Source organism: Protomyctophum bolini (genome assembly GCF_963924005.1).
Source record: "Protomyctophum bolini genome assembly, chromosome: 23".
Classification (NCBI taxonomy): Eukaryota; Metazoa; Chordata; class Actinopteri; order Myctophiformes; family Myctophidae; genus Protomyctophum; species Protomyctophum bolini.
In genome coordinates this window covers 20,882,796-20,901,853 of record NC_137884.1, presented here as the reverse complement: position 1 = coordinate 20,901,853, position 19,058 = coordinate 20,882,796, and the positions used below count along the sequence as shown (strand labels likewise).

At 44.0% G+C, this 19,058-nt stretch overlaps 1 protein-coding gene across 1 annotated transcript in view; it reads left to right on the top strand.

Annotated features, from left to right (window-relative positions):
• The window catches only part of ppfia2 (PTPRF interacting protein alpha 2), a 71,928-nt gene that overhangs the window by 3,330 nt on the left and 49,540 nt on the right, over positions 1 to 19,058 (top strand). The window contains exons 2-6 of the mRNA XM_080757947.1: positions 2,682 to 2,846; positions 5,435 to 5,509; positions 12,246 to 12,353; positions 15,767 to 15,988; positions 17,184 to 17,330. Coding sequence (XP_080614073.1) covers positions 2,736 to 2,846; positions 5,435 to 5,509; positions 12,246 to 12,353; positions 15,767 to 15,988; positions 17,184 to 17,330 — 663 coding nt within the window. The 5' untranslated portion in view covers positions 2,682 to 2,735. The remainder of the gene's footprint in view (positions 1 to 2,681; positions 2,847 to 5,434; positions 5,510 to 12,245; positions 12,354 to 15,766; positions 15,989 to 17,183; positions 17,331 to 19,058) is intronic.

The following is a 19,058-nucleotide window of genomic DNA, read 5'->3' as shown; positions in this document are numbered from 1 at the left end:
CTTCAAATAGACATATTGGTTGTTCAGTTTGACCCACCAGTTTTGGAGATATGGCTTATAGAGTAATGTTTTGCAGAAAACAGCAAGTTGAGAAAACTGGCTTGAAATGTTCACTTCTGTGGTCTCCAACATTACACCATAGCTACATGTTTATGCATTTATTTCATATTTGCATGTCGATTTCAGCTTTGACACTTATTTCAGGCATGCTCTAGTATGTGAAGAGTCCCTGTGCTATTAACTCTGGTGAAAAGCTGGAATTTGCGCGATGGCAGGCTCTCAGTCAAATCTGACAACCATATATGGGCTTAATATTGATGACATCAGGGATCTCCGTCCCTGATGAAAGTCGTACGATTTGTCACACACGTTACCGCAGTGAAATTTGTTCTCCGCATTTGACCCATCTCTTGGAGCGGTGAGCCGCAACTACTTCTCATTGCCTCTGCACCGCCGCCCCATATGCATTGTAGTTGCTCAGTTAGTGCCCACCATTACTATCGCTACTCTGTTCCCATCCTCTAGTCTACACTTTGTTGCAACTGGCTTTGGAGTGGGTTATGATAGATATATTCATATCATTACCCAACCCCTATAGCAAAATGACTGACCGGGGTCATAGTTTGAATTTCTAGAAGCCAATTCGCTTTCCTGGTGAGCGGCAGGTTTTTGGAAGTTTGTGAGGTTATTATCGTAGATTATGCAGTTGCTCTCCCCGCAAAACCACACTCCTCTACGTTTAATTTGAATGATTACATGTTATGAATATAATACTTAGCAGGGGATCAAGACATGTCAGGCGTGTTTTGTTAATGACACCCTTTTTGGGTTCAGCGGTGACGCCAGTGGGAACTGGACTCTCCATGCGTGGTTTACCACAGTCGTTATTATGCATCATCCAGCCACAGTTCTGTTCACCAGAAAACTATCGCTTGGTCGTTCCATTAGACCAGTGGATCTCAACCAGTGGTCCGGGGAGCACCAGTGGTCCTTGAGGGGGTTCCGGGTGGTCCCCTGATGGAGAGTTGGTAACCAAATGGACCCTTATAGATCTTTAACTCTTTTAACTCTTGACCCTCACAGGTCCATTTGGTTTCATTTTAGGCCCTCAAGAGTTAAATTAAACATCTGCATTAGTTAATTTACCAGAAGTCTAATTGTTAGAATGTAGAAGCATTGTCTCGACCTGGAAAGTAACATACATTTAACATTTAGTTGCCGTCAATTTCCTTGTACTACTGTATGTGCAAACTTTCAACACCTAATGACAATGTAGGGAATAGGGATGTCTTGAGCCTAATGTATGTGTTGGATTATAAATTCATGCATTATGTGTGTGTGTGGGAAACATTATTGAACAGCCATTTGGCTCTGCTGTCAGTCACCCAACACTATATCCATACAAAAAACACATACAATACAGTACAATACAGGAACAGATCAACAGGGGACAGAACAACTGCAAACGATGGCCATTTTGCTTTAAGATGTTGGATGCTAAAGACGTCTACAGACGTTATATAAAATCAAATAGTGTACAATGCTAGCGCGATGTAGACGAGCCATGACCCGTAAATCTAAAAGGCCGCGCCCATTGACTCCTTGTCTGTTTACCTTTTTCAGATGCTTTTATCTCAGATTCCAATCCCAGATTCCCGATTGTAATCAAAACAAGCATCGTTTATGGCTTATGGTTTATGTCTTATGGTTTATGGCTAGTCGTCGCGGTTGCAAGGTTTATGTTTCGGCTGACTTAGATATGCGATCCGATAGATTTCATGTTTGTGGCTTTCACTCTCGGTTCACGGACCTGGGGTAGTTTTTGCCTCAAGCTAATCTGCTCAGAATGGAAGGCATGGCAGAAGCTACAATAATGAATTAATTAATATTTGCCTGCCCTGCTGAGGGTGGAAACACGTGGATGTGGAAAATGGTCAATGATGATGATGACAGTATTGACGGTAGATGTTAACACTGGACGGAAGACAGATATCCATCCAGCACGAGTCGTATTGACAGTAAAACCAATAACTTGAGCACATTGTCATTGTTTTGGTTGGATGAGCTGCTGAGGACAATGATGATAACAGACTCTGTATCCAGATCCAGTGTTGATTTTGTCGACTAAAACTATGGTGAAAAATGTCCGTCGTCTTAGGGAGGGACTAGTGGCGAAGAGATCCAGTAGAACTAAACGCTCGGGTGTTGTGCTCTGACAATAACAGATCTACAAGCTCATCAGCATGAATCCAAGTGTAAATTAACCCATTTAGGCCTGACGTCGAAATAAATAAAAAGTCTTCTGAACGAATATTATATTCAAATATTTGTGCCACATTTTCACGATTTTTCAAAAATAGCAGACCTACAAGCTCGTATGAGCTTGTAGATCTTCTATTTTTCAATAGCTAAAGTATAACATAGACCAAAAACTAAAAACTAAAACTAGACCAAAACTGAAACTTTTGAGGTGACTAAAATATGACGAAAACTGAATGGAATGTTATTCCAAAGACTATATGACCGAAACTGAATCAAAAACTGCTGTCAAAGTTGACACCGCTACAGTGATGCTAAACCAGATAATGACTCTGTGTCTCTCTCCAGCTTCTCCTGGAGAATCTAGAGTGCCTGGTGTCCAGATAATGACCATGTGATGATGACTCTGTGTCTCTCTCCAGCTTCTCCTGGAGCATCTAGAGTGCCTGGTGTCCAGACACGAGCGCTCCCTCCGCATGACGGTGGTCAAGCGGCAGGCGCAGTCTCCGTCCGGCGTGTCCAGCGAGGTGGAGGTCCTCAAAGCGCTCAAGTCCCTGTTCGAGCACCACAAGGCTCTGGACGAGAAGGTAGGGGAACGACACACACACACACACACACACACACACACACACAGACAAACCGTAATGTCTGGAGAACTAAGATTCCGGGCTGCGCTCCTGAATCTGTCGGCAGGGGGGCGTTCAGAACGCGTGTATAGGGCTGTCAAGATTACAAATTGAAGTTGACGATTAATTGTCATTTGTCACTGCAATTAACGACAGTGATTTCTTTGTATAGCCTTAAGTAATTTGTCTTTTGTGTGCCCTGTGCAATTCTGTAATTACGAAGCCTGAAAGGCAAACGGAATTGAAAAATTAAAAGGAAAAAAAAACAGCGGAGGGTATTCTTTTTTTGCAGATGTGTTCCCATGATTGCACAAACTGTAATAGCCTAGTAGCCAAAAAGTGAACCCGGACATGTTGAGTACAGTTAGAAATGTTTAGTATGGGTCCCCAGCATGTAGAAACTGCCGGATGCTAACTTGCATATTATGTTGAGCAATTTTCATAATTGGCATAATATGTGACCATACATACCACTAACAACCTATAGAAGGCAAAATATTCAAAATTTCATCATGCTTTATCTAGCATGTGATGTGTCAAACTAGGGGGTTTTCATGATGCTGAAACCATACATGCTGGCGACCCATACTAAACATTTTCAACATAAAACCTTGGTGTACTCGACATGTCCGGGTTCACAATGGGGCTCTATGGGCTGGCTACTAGACTATAACCAAAGTCTATTTTAAATAAATGTACATGCGCCAGCGGTAACACTACGAGTGTCCCCCTGCGTGTTTGTACAGTCATGATTGATGATTGATTTCATTTTGGGCGTCACCCTCTCCTCCTAAACGGCTCCTCGGAGCCCATTGATTTATGACTGCTGACCCCTACTGTACTGGGTGTGTTATCAGCGCCAGCGACACCATAATCCATTCAGCCGTTTCAACAAGAAAGCCATCGATTACAAACTGCAGGCTGTTGAAATGTAATATAAGGATGGACCAGTTGGCCATACGGCTGTCACGATTACACATTTTGCTTGATGATTGATATTGTAACGGAAATAAATGCGATGAACGATTGAATTGTGTTTTTTGGGGCATTTTTGAGTGGTGCAACCACCACTCTGTGTGTCTCTGGGTCCCTGGCTCCCTGCCAAGCATTGTAAACTTGTAGATCAGCTATTTCTCCTTTTTTTTTTAATGTATGAGCATTTTTCAACATGGACAAAATCATGACAGAATAATGCGATTGGACAATGATGTAATAATTGTGACAACCCTACGAGCACATCGAGGCTCTCGGCTAGCCTGTAATCCAGAATCAGCCTCTTCTGAGATCTAAGGTCCTATTGGGACAAAGAAGGAGCAAGCAATTGCTCCATCATGACAAACTATGTGAACTATGGAGGAGAAAGCATTTAACAATCTATGCTGAAACGAGATAATCTCGAGATTACGAGATTTGATTAATTGGCATTAATCCAGAATTAACAAATTAAAATAGCATTTTTTGTTTTACTCACATCATAGTAAAATGCGAATCCGACATGCATGTGCACTCGCTTATTACCGGTAGTCGTTTTTCTGCTCAAAATGAGACAATATCCGAGGTTTGGGAGCTTATAAATCCATGATCAACATAGCGCAAATAACAACAACTCTGTCGCGGGTCGTCCACAGGCTAGAGTGAGCCACACTGTAGTGTAAAGTTTAGTAAAGTTTGACACATGTACTAAAGAACATGGAAAGGAAAATATACAAAAACATTAACATTTAGTAAATGTACTTATTATTTCAGTTCAGGGTCAACAACTCTCATGCACCTCTAGTACCTCTGCTGGAACACTCCATCATCGCAGTTCCTGTTTACACTGAGCATGTGCAAACCTCCCCAAGAGACCGGGCCACACCTCCGTGCTCTATCCTCTTTATTTGTCCTTGGTTGCCCAGGATCTCTTCTTCTACTTTGATATTTCGCGCTTTTGACAGGTACTGGCCTCACGATCCCTACCTAATGTAACGGGAGGGAATGTGTTATGCCATGAATTACCCTCTTCCTCTCCGCTCTTCGGCCGATGCAGCAGAGGAACGCACAGGAATATCCTCTCAGCCCACCAGTGCTTTCGAAGCCGGACAAGCCTCACATAGGCCTGAACGGAAGCTTAGCCTTGGATTCAAAGCACATGACAGGCCGAGGGCAGAAAAGGGTTCCCTTGGCTCTGGCAGTAAGGATTCTGTTTTATCACGTTAACCTCAGTGTGGAAGGCTAATGGACAGGGGAAACAAGCTATACAGTACAGTACATTACATTTGAAAATAGCTGATCTATACACTACGTTGTGAGCTTGTAGATTGACTATCTTCAACAATATTTTTTATTTTTAAATTTTTTGAAACTTTTTAACAACACAAATATTGTGTTTGGGGGGTCCCTGGCACAAATTATTTTCTGAAGGGGGGTCCGCGGCCAAATACATGGGGGTCCTTATTATTATATTATACTGTATTATTATACTGAATGCATTGTTGCATGTTTGGATGCAGAGACCACGGGTCCATTGCGGAGAACATGTGATGAATTATCGGTTGCTTTGGTTTCAGGTCAGAGAGAGACTACGAGTGTCGCTGGAGAGGGTGTCGGCCTTGGAGGAGGAGCTTACAGCAGCCAATCAGGAGGTAGGAGCTGCTACGTTAGCACAGCTTATTCCAGTGTTTTTCTAGATGGGGTTTTCCAGGGGCCGGTCCTTGATGTGGTGCGCTGTGATGTTATTGCAGTAAAGAAAAATATTCATGAGTGACTCACTATTCTAAATATGTTTTAATATCACAACGATGAATATATGTCCCATGCATTGTACAATTATTATCACATTTAGATAATGTAAAACAAAACAGTCAATTTAGGGGTCAGTTCCGTTAAATACCTGGCCTATTACACCCATTTTCTTTGTTTGGCTGTAGTTTGTATACAGGTGGGTGGTTGGCTGAATGGATGGATATGATGAATGCTTTGGTATGGACAATGGATAAAGATTGGAAATTGACTTGGTATATTGAGAGCTGTAGGAAGAAAAGCACGCCTTCAGAAGGAATAATAGAATATGACTGTATATACAGTACATGTGAGTGAGTGGCTGACCGCAGTGACCGGTGGCGCTGACAGATGAGGTACCGAATATAGGGGCAGGTCTCGGCAGATGGGTGGGTGGGTGGGCGGGGGCGCTACAGCCCCCTATCCCGTACCTCAAAAAAAAAAAAAAAACCTGGTCACAAAGCCAGGTGTTGGAGGGGCTAGCGCCTTTCAAAATTCACACCCGATGATGATGTATGGTGATGATGATATTTTTCATATGACAGTATTATGCAATGTGGCCCTCTGGAGTGAATGTGGAACCATAGTGGCCCTCCTCTCATCATCAATGTTGCCCACCCCTGAACTCGGGGATGGAGAGGAGAGAGAGCCTGCTGGTTGTCATTCTTTTCTTTGTCAGTTTTTCCATACACTGACGTGCATGTAGTCCGTGACAGAGGCTTTAATAAATGCCGCCCTGTGAGGAATTGTGTCAGATCACAAGGTTAAACGCAGCTCTTTACGCTCACCGGGCCTTTCCCTCGATATGCGTTGGTCTTGGTGCCTGGCCAGTGCACCAGACAGATGACTGATTGATGGGACCTTGATGCAGGGGGAGGAGCTGGTTAAAGCAGGCTCGCTTGAATAGAAACATCCACACTCCAGAGGCTCCGGAGAGACAGCCAGCCAGCCAGCCAGGGGCTTCGACTGGCTGCCTGACAAGCCAGCAGGCCGCTAATTGATTTGGGATAGAGGTCTGGTGGTCGGAGCAGCCACCCGTCCCCACCACCCCTTCTGTTCCCTCTGGGTTTTGTAGAGACCGCCACCGTGCCTGATGACATAAATGTCAATTAAATATCCTTTGACCTCACACAGTCACAGGTGGTTAAGTGGCTGCCCACTGATTGCTATCCTGCTCTCGTTAGAATGTGTTGTCATGGGCCGTGCCTTAACGGAGGCCTAAATGGATCCAAGTGGAATGTGTCCAAGGGGAGATTGAAGTTTGTTATTGAATCCAGCTGTTCTGTGAAGGCATTTTTGGGGCCACCATGGGACCAGTGTACAGCCTGAATAAGATAAAAGACCTTGTCTAGGAAACACGGAAGATCTTGAAGAACATACTGTTATCTTGTCAGCTCCAATCGCATTGTTACAACTCACGGCCTGAATCCCAGGGTGTTGTCCGTATGTAGTGAAATGATGATGATGATTAAAGTTTCTTTATTAGGAAAAAGACCCCTTGAGATGTATCATCTCGTTTTCGAGGGGCTCCCAACAGTTACATGTCACAACTTTTTTGTACATGTAAACAGTAAAACAAAACAAATTACATACACCTAACATGGACACAAAACACAAAACATTAAACATTGAAACCTTGAAAACCTTACAACCTCATTACGGCTTTGAATCCTATAATATAATGTAGCATATGAAGATTCTATGTCCTATACAGTGAGTGCAAAAAATATAATTAAATAATGATAATAGTAATACAAAATTAAAAAATTATAATAAAATAACAGAATAAACATGGTGATATAATGGCATATTTACTGAAAGCAAGAACATAAGACTTTGAAGTATGAAGACAATGCACTTTTGAAAACTGGGAATGAAGACATGCCTCTCTTATTACACTGTTGTTTCTTTGAGTGTCGGAAGTGTGCGTGTGGGAATTGTGCGTGCAGAGTATGACAGAGTGTAAAGTACTTTGTTACAGTACACGCACGTGTGTTGGCTCCAAAATGCGTGATTGATCTTAATTCAAGGCGCATTGCACCAGAGAATGTCGTGCACCCGGCTTCTCACCTTGACGAGATCAATCTTCTTATACAGTACACATGAGGAACCAGCCAGCACCCCCGGTCCCTCTGTCTGCAATGCATGTCCGTCCTGTCTCTCCTCCCTGTCCTTCACACCGTGCACTTTCCGGCCTTGCACTAGACATGTCAAACATGTCAGAGAGATGAAGAAATAATGTCGCTGTTCAGTCAATAACAAAATACACCTCAGAGATAGAGAGAGAGAGAGGAATAAAACATAATATGCCACAAACACAAAGGTATAAAAATCCAAGTCTCCAGGTACTCACGGTGGAATTATAAGTGAAAGCCATTTATTTAAATATGGGCTGCAAACACCTTTTGCTCTTTAGCTTTGCTGCTATCCTCTCCTGCTCGCTGTCCTCGCTGTCTCAGACAGTAGCCTTTGATAAGGAAGTTGTGGGGTGGGGGTCAACAACATCAAAAGGGAAAGGGAGTCATGTTCATTTCGTTTCTGGAAAACGTATCTAATTTGAGAGCCCCGAGACACATCCCTAACACTGTCCTCAATCATCTGCTGCCTGCAGCCTTTATGTCAGGGCGTTTGATCTCTGAGCCGGGGAAATTACAGGCAGCCTCTGTTCAATACTACAGCAACATAAGGAAGGAGGAATTGTGTGCCCTCATTAAAAAGCAGTGGGTAGAGTTTGTTTGATTGTGCATTCATGGCAAGTGAACCCATTAGTATCTTCAGAGTGAAGGTCCAATCTTCATGAAAAGTGGAAGTCGCCACCTATTATAAGTAAACAGAAGTAATATCTTCACATATAGGCCTCCGGCCCCAACTTAAAGGAGCATTCAGTGATTTGGGAAAACCCCCCCGGTCCGCCCCGGTAACAAGCTCTACAGTGGGGGGGACACGTGACAGGCCAACAGCACACACACCAAGGCCCGCCCCCACTCGATCGTGATTGGCGGAAGGTCCCTCTCTATCCTGATTGGATGAAGGCTGAGCCACCTAGCCAAAAGGTTTTTTGACTGGGACAGGGAGGAACTCCTTATATGGTCAGCACACTCTATAGTATGGAGGATTATCACTACAAAACAAAGGGATATTTGAATTAAGTGAAATCACTGAATATACCTTTAACCCATTCTGGGTGGGAATTAACCCCTTTTGGTGTTCTAACCCTTCTGGACGGGAACCCCTCTTTTTCAGAAAGCTTAGGTCAGGATTTAGAGGGCTTTTTTTTAAAAAATCTGCCTCAGTCCAAAATGGGTTAAAACAACTAAGTGACCGTCTCCCGTGGTCGGTGACAGGTGGTGGCATGGTTATGGATTCCAGGCGAGGTCTGAGCTATACAGCATTTAGAGCAAGATGAAGTCACCAGACAGCCGTAATTTCTATTGACTAAAACGTCATTGAACATGTCATTGCCGTGCGAGCTGTAACTTGATGCTCTTCCTTCATGGTTTCATTCGCACCTAATGTCTCCTTGGGGTAGTGTACGCATATATATAGGCACTAATGGAATTTTGAGCACCGCAACATATTGGTTCTGGACTCTGATGGCATTCCAATAACCGTCTACTCTACACAGTACAACAACACCCTGGGGTAGTGTTGAGTTGTGTGGTTACGTTCTGATAACAAATGTTCAGTATCTTGCAATGGAGTCTTGATTATTATCCCTGTCAGGCCTGACTGGGCCGAAGGTGAGGAATTATGTTTTAACCCATTTTGGACTGACCAGCTCAGTGGCCTTGTGGTTAGAGTGTCCGCCCTGAGACTGGGAGGTTGACCAGCTCAGTGGCCTTGTGGTTAGAGTGTCCGCCCTGAGACTGACCAGCTCAGTGGCCTTGTGGTTAGAGTGTCCGCCCTGAGACTGGGAGGTTGACCAGCTCAGTGGCCTTGTGGTTAGAGTGTCCGCCCTGAGACTGACCAGCTCAGTGGCCTTGTGGTTAGAGTGTCCGCCCTGAGACTGGGAGGTTGGGGTTCAATCCCCTGGCCGGGTCATACCACATACAGTACTAGCGTCATGTCCAGGGGGTGTACTTGTACATTAAGCTGCCTCACACTACAGAAACAGGAGATAGGCTCCGGCCGATTCTAAAAACGCTGACCTGAAAAATTCTGACCTAAGTTTTCTATAGCAGAATGCCAGCATCACATTTTTGTAATTTCTGGATACTGTAAATACTGTACAGAACCCCTGTTCATAAGGGTAGTGTTACATAAAGGGGTACCCGCCTATAATGGGGGAAATGGCATTCTGCCAGTGCCATCATGATAATTTCACTGTACCTGTATCAGTGAGTGACATACTGTATAAACCCTGTTCTATCTTGAATCCTTTTGCCAGCATCATTCTTGTGAGAGCAACAAAGGGTTGTGTAGGCTTATTTGTGTGTGCCTCGATGGAGCGGGTGGTATAGTTTCTGCTATCTGCCCGCTGGTTGTGGTGGACTGGTCTGGGCCAAATTCGCAAGAAAAGACCGGGCCGAATTTTTGTCCCAGTTCAGCCCTGAACGATATCCAAACTACAAGCTCACAATGGATGGAATTGCGATGTGACACGTGAGCTTGTAGATCAGATGCTTTCCTTACTTTTGAGTAACATAAACACAACAAAGTATAAAAAATATATAAAGATGAAATTTGGAGATACAAGAGCAATGATATCTCAGTAGTATTACTGCACATCTGTTGTGATCTCAGCACAATACTTCAAGGAAAGTTTGACAAAATAATGACACGGCCGTGTTATTTTTAATGGTAGTCGGCTGCAAATGACCTAGACTCCACTCCCAATTTTCAGGCTGAATTAAGCCTAGTTTGGAAAGCGGCAGGTGATGAAATGAGGAACCCATCAATTATCTGTGCTGTGGTAGCTGTCATTGTTTTTAATGGGATGGTGTAAAATTGTTTATGAAGTCTATAATGGGATGTACCCAGAGTTACGTGCGCTGCCCAGGTTGGCCAGCAATTTTGGGGCGATTACAGCTGTCTCTTCCTGCCTGTTCCCCAACAATCAAAAAGAAATAATCACACACCGCTGTCAAGGAAGACCCTAATTATTGTTGCCGGCGGTCACCCCTGGCAACATGTTTTTTTTTTGACGCAACGACAGATGCTGCAGGTGATAGAGCAAGAAACGAGGTCCACCGAACACGATAATTATAGTTATTGTCTCGGCGCACATATGCTGTTGTGCGTCTAATCGCTGATTTAAGGCCGTTGTGCAGACATTCCAAACGCCGGCTGTCGATGGGAGGTAATCTACTGTGGTTTATTGGGTATTGCATAACCCATTCTGACCGGGAACCCGTTTTGGTGTCAGCATCATGTTATGCTTTAGCTATTGAAAAATAGCAGATAGCCACCGAGTGGCGCGCTACGAGCTTGTAGGTCTGCTATTTTTGAAAAAAATCGAAGAACGACTGACATTTTTAGAATCTGATCTCAGGTCAGAATGGGTCAATCAGACCAGTGTGTGTCCAGTGGAAACCTCGTATGAATCTGATCTCAGGTCAGAATGGGATAAGAGGGGAAGCTCCGCCGGAGAAGAGTTCTTCACCAAACAATACTATACAAGCGACACTAATGTCCTGTTGAAACATTTAGAGCTTCCTTCCACAGTTGTAAGTCCCTGACGTTAATGTGAGGAGAGCAGTGCAACGCTTCAGTGATAAATACACCGCCTGTGGGATTTTGTGTCGACATTAATTGTTTAAAAAGAACGGCACTGTATGTTGAGCTCCTGAGGACGTTCTCTACCCTCGGTATCTTTGAATCGGCAACATCAATGCTGCATCATTTGATTATGATACACAGTATGATTCTGTAATAGGAGTTTACATTGTGTGTGTGTGTGTGTGTGTGTGTGCGTGCGCGCGTGCGCACTGTACCCCCTTTGGGGATCCTCAGTTTTGTATGCGATCACCAATTTGGTATGCATTTCATACAATTTCTATTTTTTCTCTGGGACCCCACACTATACTGTAAAATCCTTGCTGTTAATTTAACTCTGAGAATGTACAAATGGAACCAAATGGTCCATTTGGTTAAATTGTCTGATTTACAAACCTTACAAACATTAATGGTCCGGTCCCTGGACACAACATTAAGAAACATTAAACTGGGCCCTATATTGGTCTCACACTAGTCAAGACAGAAATGTGAGATGAGTTCTCACATTTAGTTATTGCTATTAGGCATTTTGTTTAAATGTCCAGAGCCTGGGCAGGGGCCCTGTCCAGAGCCTCTAGAGCGGTGCCCGTTTGGGCACTGGCCTACTTGGAACGATGCAAATATTGGAAATACAGTTGGAAATGCAAATATCTTGTTGTCGTTAGGATAGGATTTTGTCCACACTTCCATGACGTATTGATGTCGGTACCATTAGGAGAGATAACAGGCAAACTAACAATGATTCTACATTCTTAAATTGTGTAGACGATCTTGTAAAGGAAGTAATGCGGATGTTTAACAAAAAATGAAATGAAGCCAAATGGTTCACTTTACAGAGAACCACTGTGTCACAGTGTTGTGTTGTTGCTGTCTCCCTCCATACAGATCGTGGCCTTACGGGAGCAGAATGCCCACATTCAGAGGAAGGTGGCCTCTGGGGAGGGAGAGGACCTGCTGGACGCCAGCGAGGCTCAGCAGAAGCTGCATGGCAAGGTGGGCGTCTCACTGGTTCCACAAACAGTGGCTCAGGACTCGGGACCTAAAGGTCGGGTCGGGGACCAATTATATGGGTCGAGAGTAAATAATATATACAGTATACTACTATTTTTCTGTTTCCTACATTTTGTGGTGCAACTATACTCCTTTAGACAGCTACGTGTGTCCCTGGGTCTGTCTGTCCAAGCACGAAAATAGCGTCATAGCGCTAAGCGTTTGTTCACCACCAAGTGTCACTGTTGCACAGCCTAACACACAGACACACACAGGCCAGGGAGGAGGGCTTGTACAGTACAGTAGTACAGTACAGTACAGTACAGTACAGTACAGTACAGTACAGTACAGTACAGTACAGTACAGTACCACTCACTTCAGACGGGCCTGCTTTTTTCTCCAAAAGATAAAAGAAGGAAAAAAGATCTCAACTCTTCATCAATTCAAAACAATTCCAATATTTGTCAAAAGTATTTAATATATGAAAATCCATAAATAAAATTACCAATTTAATGTTCTGGACTTGTATACTTGGAACTGCTGTTTTCATTAGTTTGGGTCCCAGGCAAACGTCTAATTTTACTCTTGCGTCTTGAGCTACAAAGTTTTGGAACCAGTCTATCTCCATCTCGCTATTCAACATTAGCTTTCGCTGGGGTACAAAAGGAGGTCAGTGTGCACATTATATCCCGAGCTCTCGAGTCTGAATCTGTTTTGGTACATTTGTGCACACATAAATATGTCGATATATATTTTCATTTCAAATGAAAGTTTGTACACTCACCTCCCCCACCGGGGGTGTTTAATTTGGGACATTAGGTCTTCTATCCTATTACCATGACTTCCTTTTGTGCAGGCATTCTGAAGGACAGCCGCAGTCAGGTTAGAATGCACTTCCAATGACCTCGGCCAATGCCATCATGTGGGAGCACTCGCGCATCTGCATGGCTGAATAGAAAACTGTGTCTTGATTATTCATTTGTGGTGAGATGCGTCGCTGTATCTTAACGTTGTGAGAAGAAGGCACAAATAATGGCACTATATTACCATACCTTGAAAATCAAAACCCAGTGAAGGAGCCTCTCCACTCCAGGAAGCGCGGCGATCCTCCATTTGCCTGCATGCGGGGAAATGATATATGTACATATGGAGAGCACGTGAAATGATATACAACTATACTGTACATATGGAGAGCAAGTGAAAGGAAAAGGAATATTTACTGGTCCACGGGGGAGGGGGACATTACTGTTACGGCTTCGCCCACCAGAAGGCTGCTCAGAGCAGTGCACGGGGGGGGACGGTTACCTTATCTTCATATAATTGGTCCTCACTAATGCTCAATATAAAATGTGCTACTCGTTCTACTCGTTGTGGACCGACCATTCAGAAGCCTGTCGACTAATGACCTTGTTGATGGGGATTCCAAACCCAATATAAACGACAGTCTTTCTCTTTTTATAAAGTTAGCACGCTGTAACGGAAGCCCATTGTTCCCGCATCTATAAGAGTTTTTTCCTGAACTGTCCACAGCCCACCTCGGAGACACAGAGAGAGACTAGAATTATAGAAAGGCCGGCAAAGTTATGATCATCATATTGTCTTGCTCACACGTAGACTGGGCCCAGCCAAAGGGTCGAACTGACAACCTTTCCAATATTCACAGCAGTCTAAGATGGGCATGGTAATGGTGGTGGCGGCCCCTTAAAGATGGGCTGTTTACACATTCTGAGACACACAAACATGTGCCGACATACACACTCACACCGGTTATCAGTTTGTGTTGACAAGTAGTGGAGAGAGAGAGACAGATAGAGAGATGGCGAGAGGTTACAGTATATAGAGAATGGAATGCTGAGTGAGGAGGGGGCTTACAGAGTGCACATTAACCTAGGGAATAAGGGGTCACCTTCTTACAACCTCGTCAAGCTGACATATCGGCTAACGCAGGCAGACACATGTGGCCTGTTGCTCTGGTCGCTATCTGTGTCCCACAACAATACGCATTCAGAATATTTATGACACTAGACAGCATTGCAGGTTCCTGCAATGTTCATGTATATATCCCAAGCACCCACGTATAGTCTCAACAACGTTCCACATCTAGCTTACGTTTTTTTTTAGGTAGGTGGAAAAAGCCTGCCTTCGCTGTCACGTGTATTAACATTATTATTTGATGCCTTGTTCCATTTCACAAACCGTCTCTTTCTGTTAGCCTTTATTTCTCTTCTGAAATAAACACCTGTTTCTCTGACACACATCATGAATCTATACCTCAAACACAGATTCTGGGTTCGGTATACAGTTATAGGAGCCAGTGAACTCTAATCACGTCGCAAAGGCATCAAAGCATATCATCTCGCATGCAGTCGACAGTGATTTATTTTAATCACCATCCAGATGTAAAGTACGCGAGGAAGAGCCGAGCGTCAGGCTCCTGAATTTGAATTTATTAGACTCCTATAAAGTGAGTGACTCTCCAAAGAAGACATGGTGACAACAGCAGTGATACTCTCAAAGCCTCTCTAGGACAGCCTTGACAGCACATCGGGAGCTTGTTTTATTCTCCTTGTTCTTCCCTTTCAATCTGGCCCAATGTTTCACACACCATCTTTGGTCTCCTCACCCATAACATCTCATCCTCAAACCGCCGCTTTTGTCACGGAAACATTATTTCCTCTCTTCATCCCAGGCCTTGAGACATTTTATTTATTGTATTAATGATTATATATTTTTTTACACTTAATCCCTTAAGTAGCCTATAATTCACTAATCAGGGTCGCTAATGGGCTCTACGAACTTGTAGATATGCTATTTTTTAAAGATTAGTGAAAATGTGGCGCAAATCATTGAATATAAATTATTTCACAGCAAAAGTTTTTTTTTAACTCACATCTTTGTTTTTAAAATAGCACTCCTCTTGCTATTTTAATTTTGGGAGTCCTTGACATGAAATACTGTACTAGTTTGAGCAGCACTCATAAAGTAAAATCGTGAAAATATTTATTTCAGAAAACTGGAGGATTTAGAAGATTTTTCTTTTAAATTTTGAGGTCAGGCCTAAATGTATTAACCCATTCTGACCTGAGATCAGATTCATACGAGGTTTCCACGGGACACACACTGGTCTGATTAACCCATTCTGACCTGAGATCAGATTCTAAAAATGTCAGTCGTTCTTCGAATTTTTCAAAAATAGCAGACCTACAAGCTCGTATCGCGCCACTCGGTGGCGCGATATGAGCTTGTAGATCTGCTATTTTTCAATAGCTAAAGCATAACATGATGCTAACACCAAAATGGGTGCCCGGTCAGAATGGGTTAATGGTTTTAACGTGGTCTTCCCTCTCTCTCTCTTTCTCTCTGTCTCTCTCTGTCTCTCTCTCTCTCTCTCTCTCTCTCTCTCTCTCCCCATACAGCGGCTGTCCAACGGCTCCCTGGAGTCTGCGTGCGAGGCTGGCCAGGTGGTGGAGCTGCAGGACCTCCTGGAGAAGCAGAACTACGAGCTGGCCCAGATGAAGGAGCGCATGTCCTCGCTGTCCTCGCGCGTCTCCGAGGTGGAGCTGGAGCTGGAGACGGCCCGCAAGGACCTCAGCAAGTCCGAGGACATGACCACCAAGTACCAGAGAGACATCCGGGAGGTGAGCGCACGCACGCACGCACACACGCAAGCCACGCATGCACGCACAGAGCCCACAAGGACCTCAGCAAGTCTGAGGAGATGAGCAACAATTACCAGAGAGACATCAGGTAGGTGAGCATGCACACACGCATGCACGCGCACACACACACACACACACACACACACACACACACACACACACACACACACACACACACACACACAGGAAACACGGTACCCATTGCATTGATAAGCCCAGAGGTGGGAGATGCCACCACTATCTGATAAGACCACCCCTCACACTTTCGGGCACCACTGAGATCCCTGGTTGGCTCTGACTGCCTGCCTGCGCGCCGGTTAGCAGTGCAATCGATAGCAATCTGTGCCACATGTTCTCTACTAGGTCATATAACCACTGCACTGACAAACACTCAGTGGAAACGCCGCCTCGATGGCTTTTTAACAAGCTGTTTCAAAGCCTGTAAAATCAGACGTGGGTGTGACCATCATATAGAATGCAGGAAGGCTACTTCAACAGGAATGAGGTTTGTGCCACAAATAGGCAATTAAGAATGCAATCACCGAAGGCCCATTCTGTATGTTGGAAATGTCACCGCGAAGAGAATGTCAATGAAGTGGAGTGGACCACTGCTGCATATGAATATAATGTATAAGGGGCTGTCCGATGGAAGCCTTGTGTTGTAAGACAATGGGAAAATAAATCATTTCCACCTGTGAAATATTTCAAAAATAGGCAATCTTATGAGGTCACGTGCGGCCGGTGCATCGCCCCACATTTTGAGTTTCAGCTTAAGGCTGAGCTTGGCAACTTTGCTGCTTTTACAAGGCACTGTCGTTATAGACTGAAAGCTGATGTCAGTGTTCCACTCTCCAACCACACATGGACGCGTATAGGCCATGTAGATAAATATAATATACACATGTATATAATATAAAATATGGTTATGTTTATATTATATTATATTATTATCTTAACATAATACAATTATGTAACTGTCTTTGTGTGTGTGTGTGTGTGTGTGTGTGTGTGTGTGTGTGTGTGTGTGTGTGTGTGTGTGTGTGTGTGTGTGTGTGTGTGTGTGTGTGTGTGCGCGTGTGCGCGTGTGCGTGTGTGTGTGTGTGTGTGTGTGTGTGTGTGTGTGTGTGCGTGTGTGCGCGTGTGCGTGTGCGTGTGCGCGCACGCGTGCGTCCAGGCCATGTGTCAGAAGGAGGACATGGAGGAGCGTATCGTCACGTTGGAGAAGCGCTACCTCAGCGCTCAGCGGGAGTCCACCTCGCTGCACGACATCAGCGACAAGCTGGAGAACGAGCTGGCCAACAAGGAGGCCTTCCTCAGACAGGTCTGTTCCACACGTAAAGAACTTATCACTTTAGTGTAGGCCGACAAGGTCTGTTCCACACGTAAAGAACTTATCACTGTATAGGCCGACAAGGAGGGTCTGTTCCACACGTAAATAACTTATCACTGTAGTGTAGGCCAACAAGGAGGCCTTCTGGACCAGCGTGAAACTTTGAACGCACCCTCCCTAGACGTCAGTGAAAAAAGGTAGCCGACGAACATTTTTCGTCTTAGTTTTAGTTGACGAAAACAACACTGGCACCAGGAGGCTGAATTCTTAAATGTTTTCAGCAGTGCATTATGACCATGAAGCTTGACTGTGTGATATTATACTGCAGAGTTTAATTATGAGAGCTCAGCTTGACCTTTATATCATATTTAGATTTTAAATCACATTTATTTGATTTTGGGGGGGTTTAAACCTCACACACAAGCACAGGTGCAAGGCCCTCCTATCATTCATTTAGATCCGTGTCAAATGATGCTACTGCGAGTTTTAAGTCCTTATGTTCTTCAGGATTTAATCCCCTTGATGATTGTATTGCCCAGAAAAGGTTGGAACACCTTGCACGCAGCACGCACGCACGCAAGTGTACAATAATGGTTAAAAAACTGAGGCGACACCGATGCTTTGTGGATCAAACTCCCTCGGAGTGAAATTAATCCAGGGGATTTTTTTGTGTTCTCACTCGTGCACACGACTCGCGCCACTCTAATTAGCGTGTGTCGGAGTGCCAGGGCCGGGGCTTTAGTTTGGAGGAGCAGAGTGTGTGCCACAGACATGGGGGCGGCGTGCCAAACAGTCAGTGTACAAATGGAGCGGCGCGGCTTAGAGCCGATCAGCTGAGAGAGGGAGGGACAGGACAGTCAAAGACTTTTCTGTGCGCGACGACAGGGAAATAATAGTCTCTTCAACTGGCAGTTTGATTTCAGTCACAGTGTGTGACTGAGAAGAGAGCAGCATCTGTGTGCTTCTCCTTTCACACGCGAGAAGCATTATGTGTATTGTGTGTGTAATTGGCAAATGAGTCGTTTTGCACAATACACATACTGTATTGTATTGTATCCCCAGTGGTGGAAAGTAACTAAGTGCATTTTATTCAAGTACAAAAGATTTTGTAGATTACTTTAAAGATGGATTGCCATGATTTTTCTCCACCCTGAAACAGGATCATCAGGTCTTATTGTTATATAAGGAGGAAGAAGTTTTTCAAAAAAGTGTACAGTGTTTGTTAAAATGTCGTTTTCATGTGGGCACGCCCACCAGTTCATTAAGTATGCCTGGTTTGCCTGGTGGGTGGTGATGACGTGGTGATCCACCTGAACTTAAGCCACACCCACAGCTGTAGTTGTAACTACATTAACTATATTACTGTTTATTTCATTGGGCCGTTTGACTGTCAAGGGTTCAGCCTCCAGGAAGAAACCCTAAATACAAAGTGAATACATCATTGCACATAAAAACTACTCCAGGGTGTCTAATGAAGTACTGTCACCTCATAGACACATGGAAAACTGGAAAAATACAAAAATTGTGGCACTTCCAAATAACTTCTACTCCACTACAGTACGTCTTCGATCCAAATATTGTATTTCTACTCCACTACATTTTATTTGGAAACTTTAACTACTACTAGTTACTTTGCATATTTTGATTATTACAAAGCATACATTTACCACTTCATTTTGACCAATCACATTTCAATAATACAGTACGAGAAATAGTGAG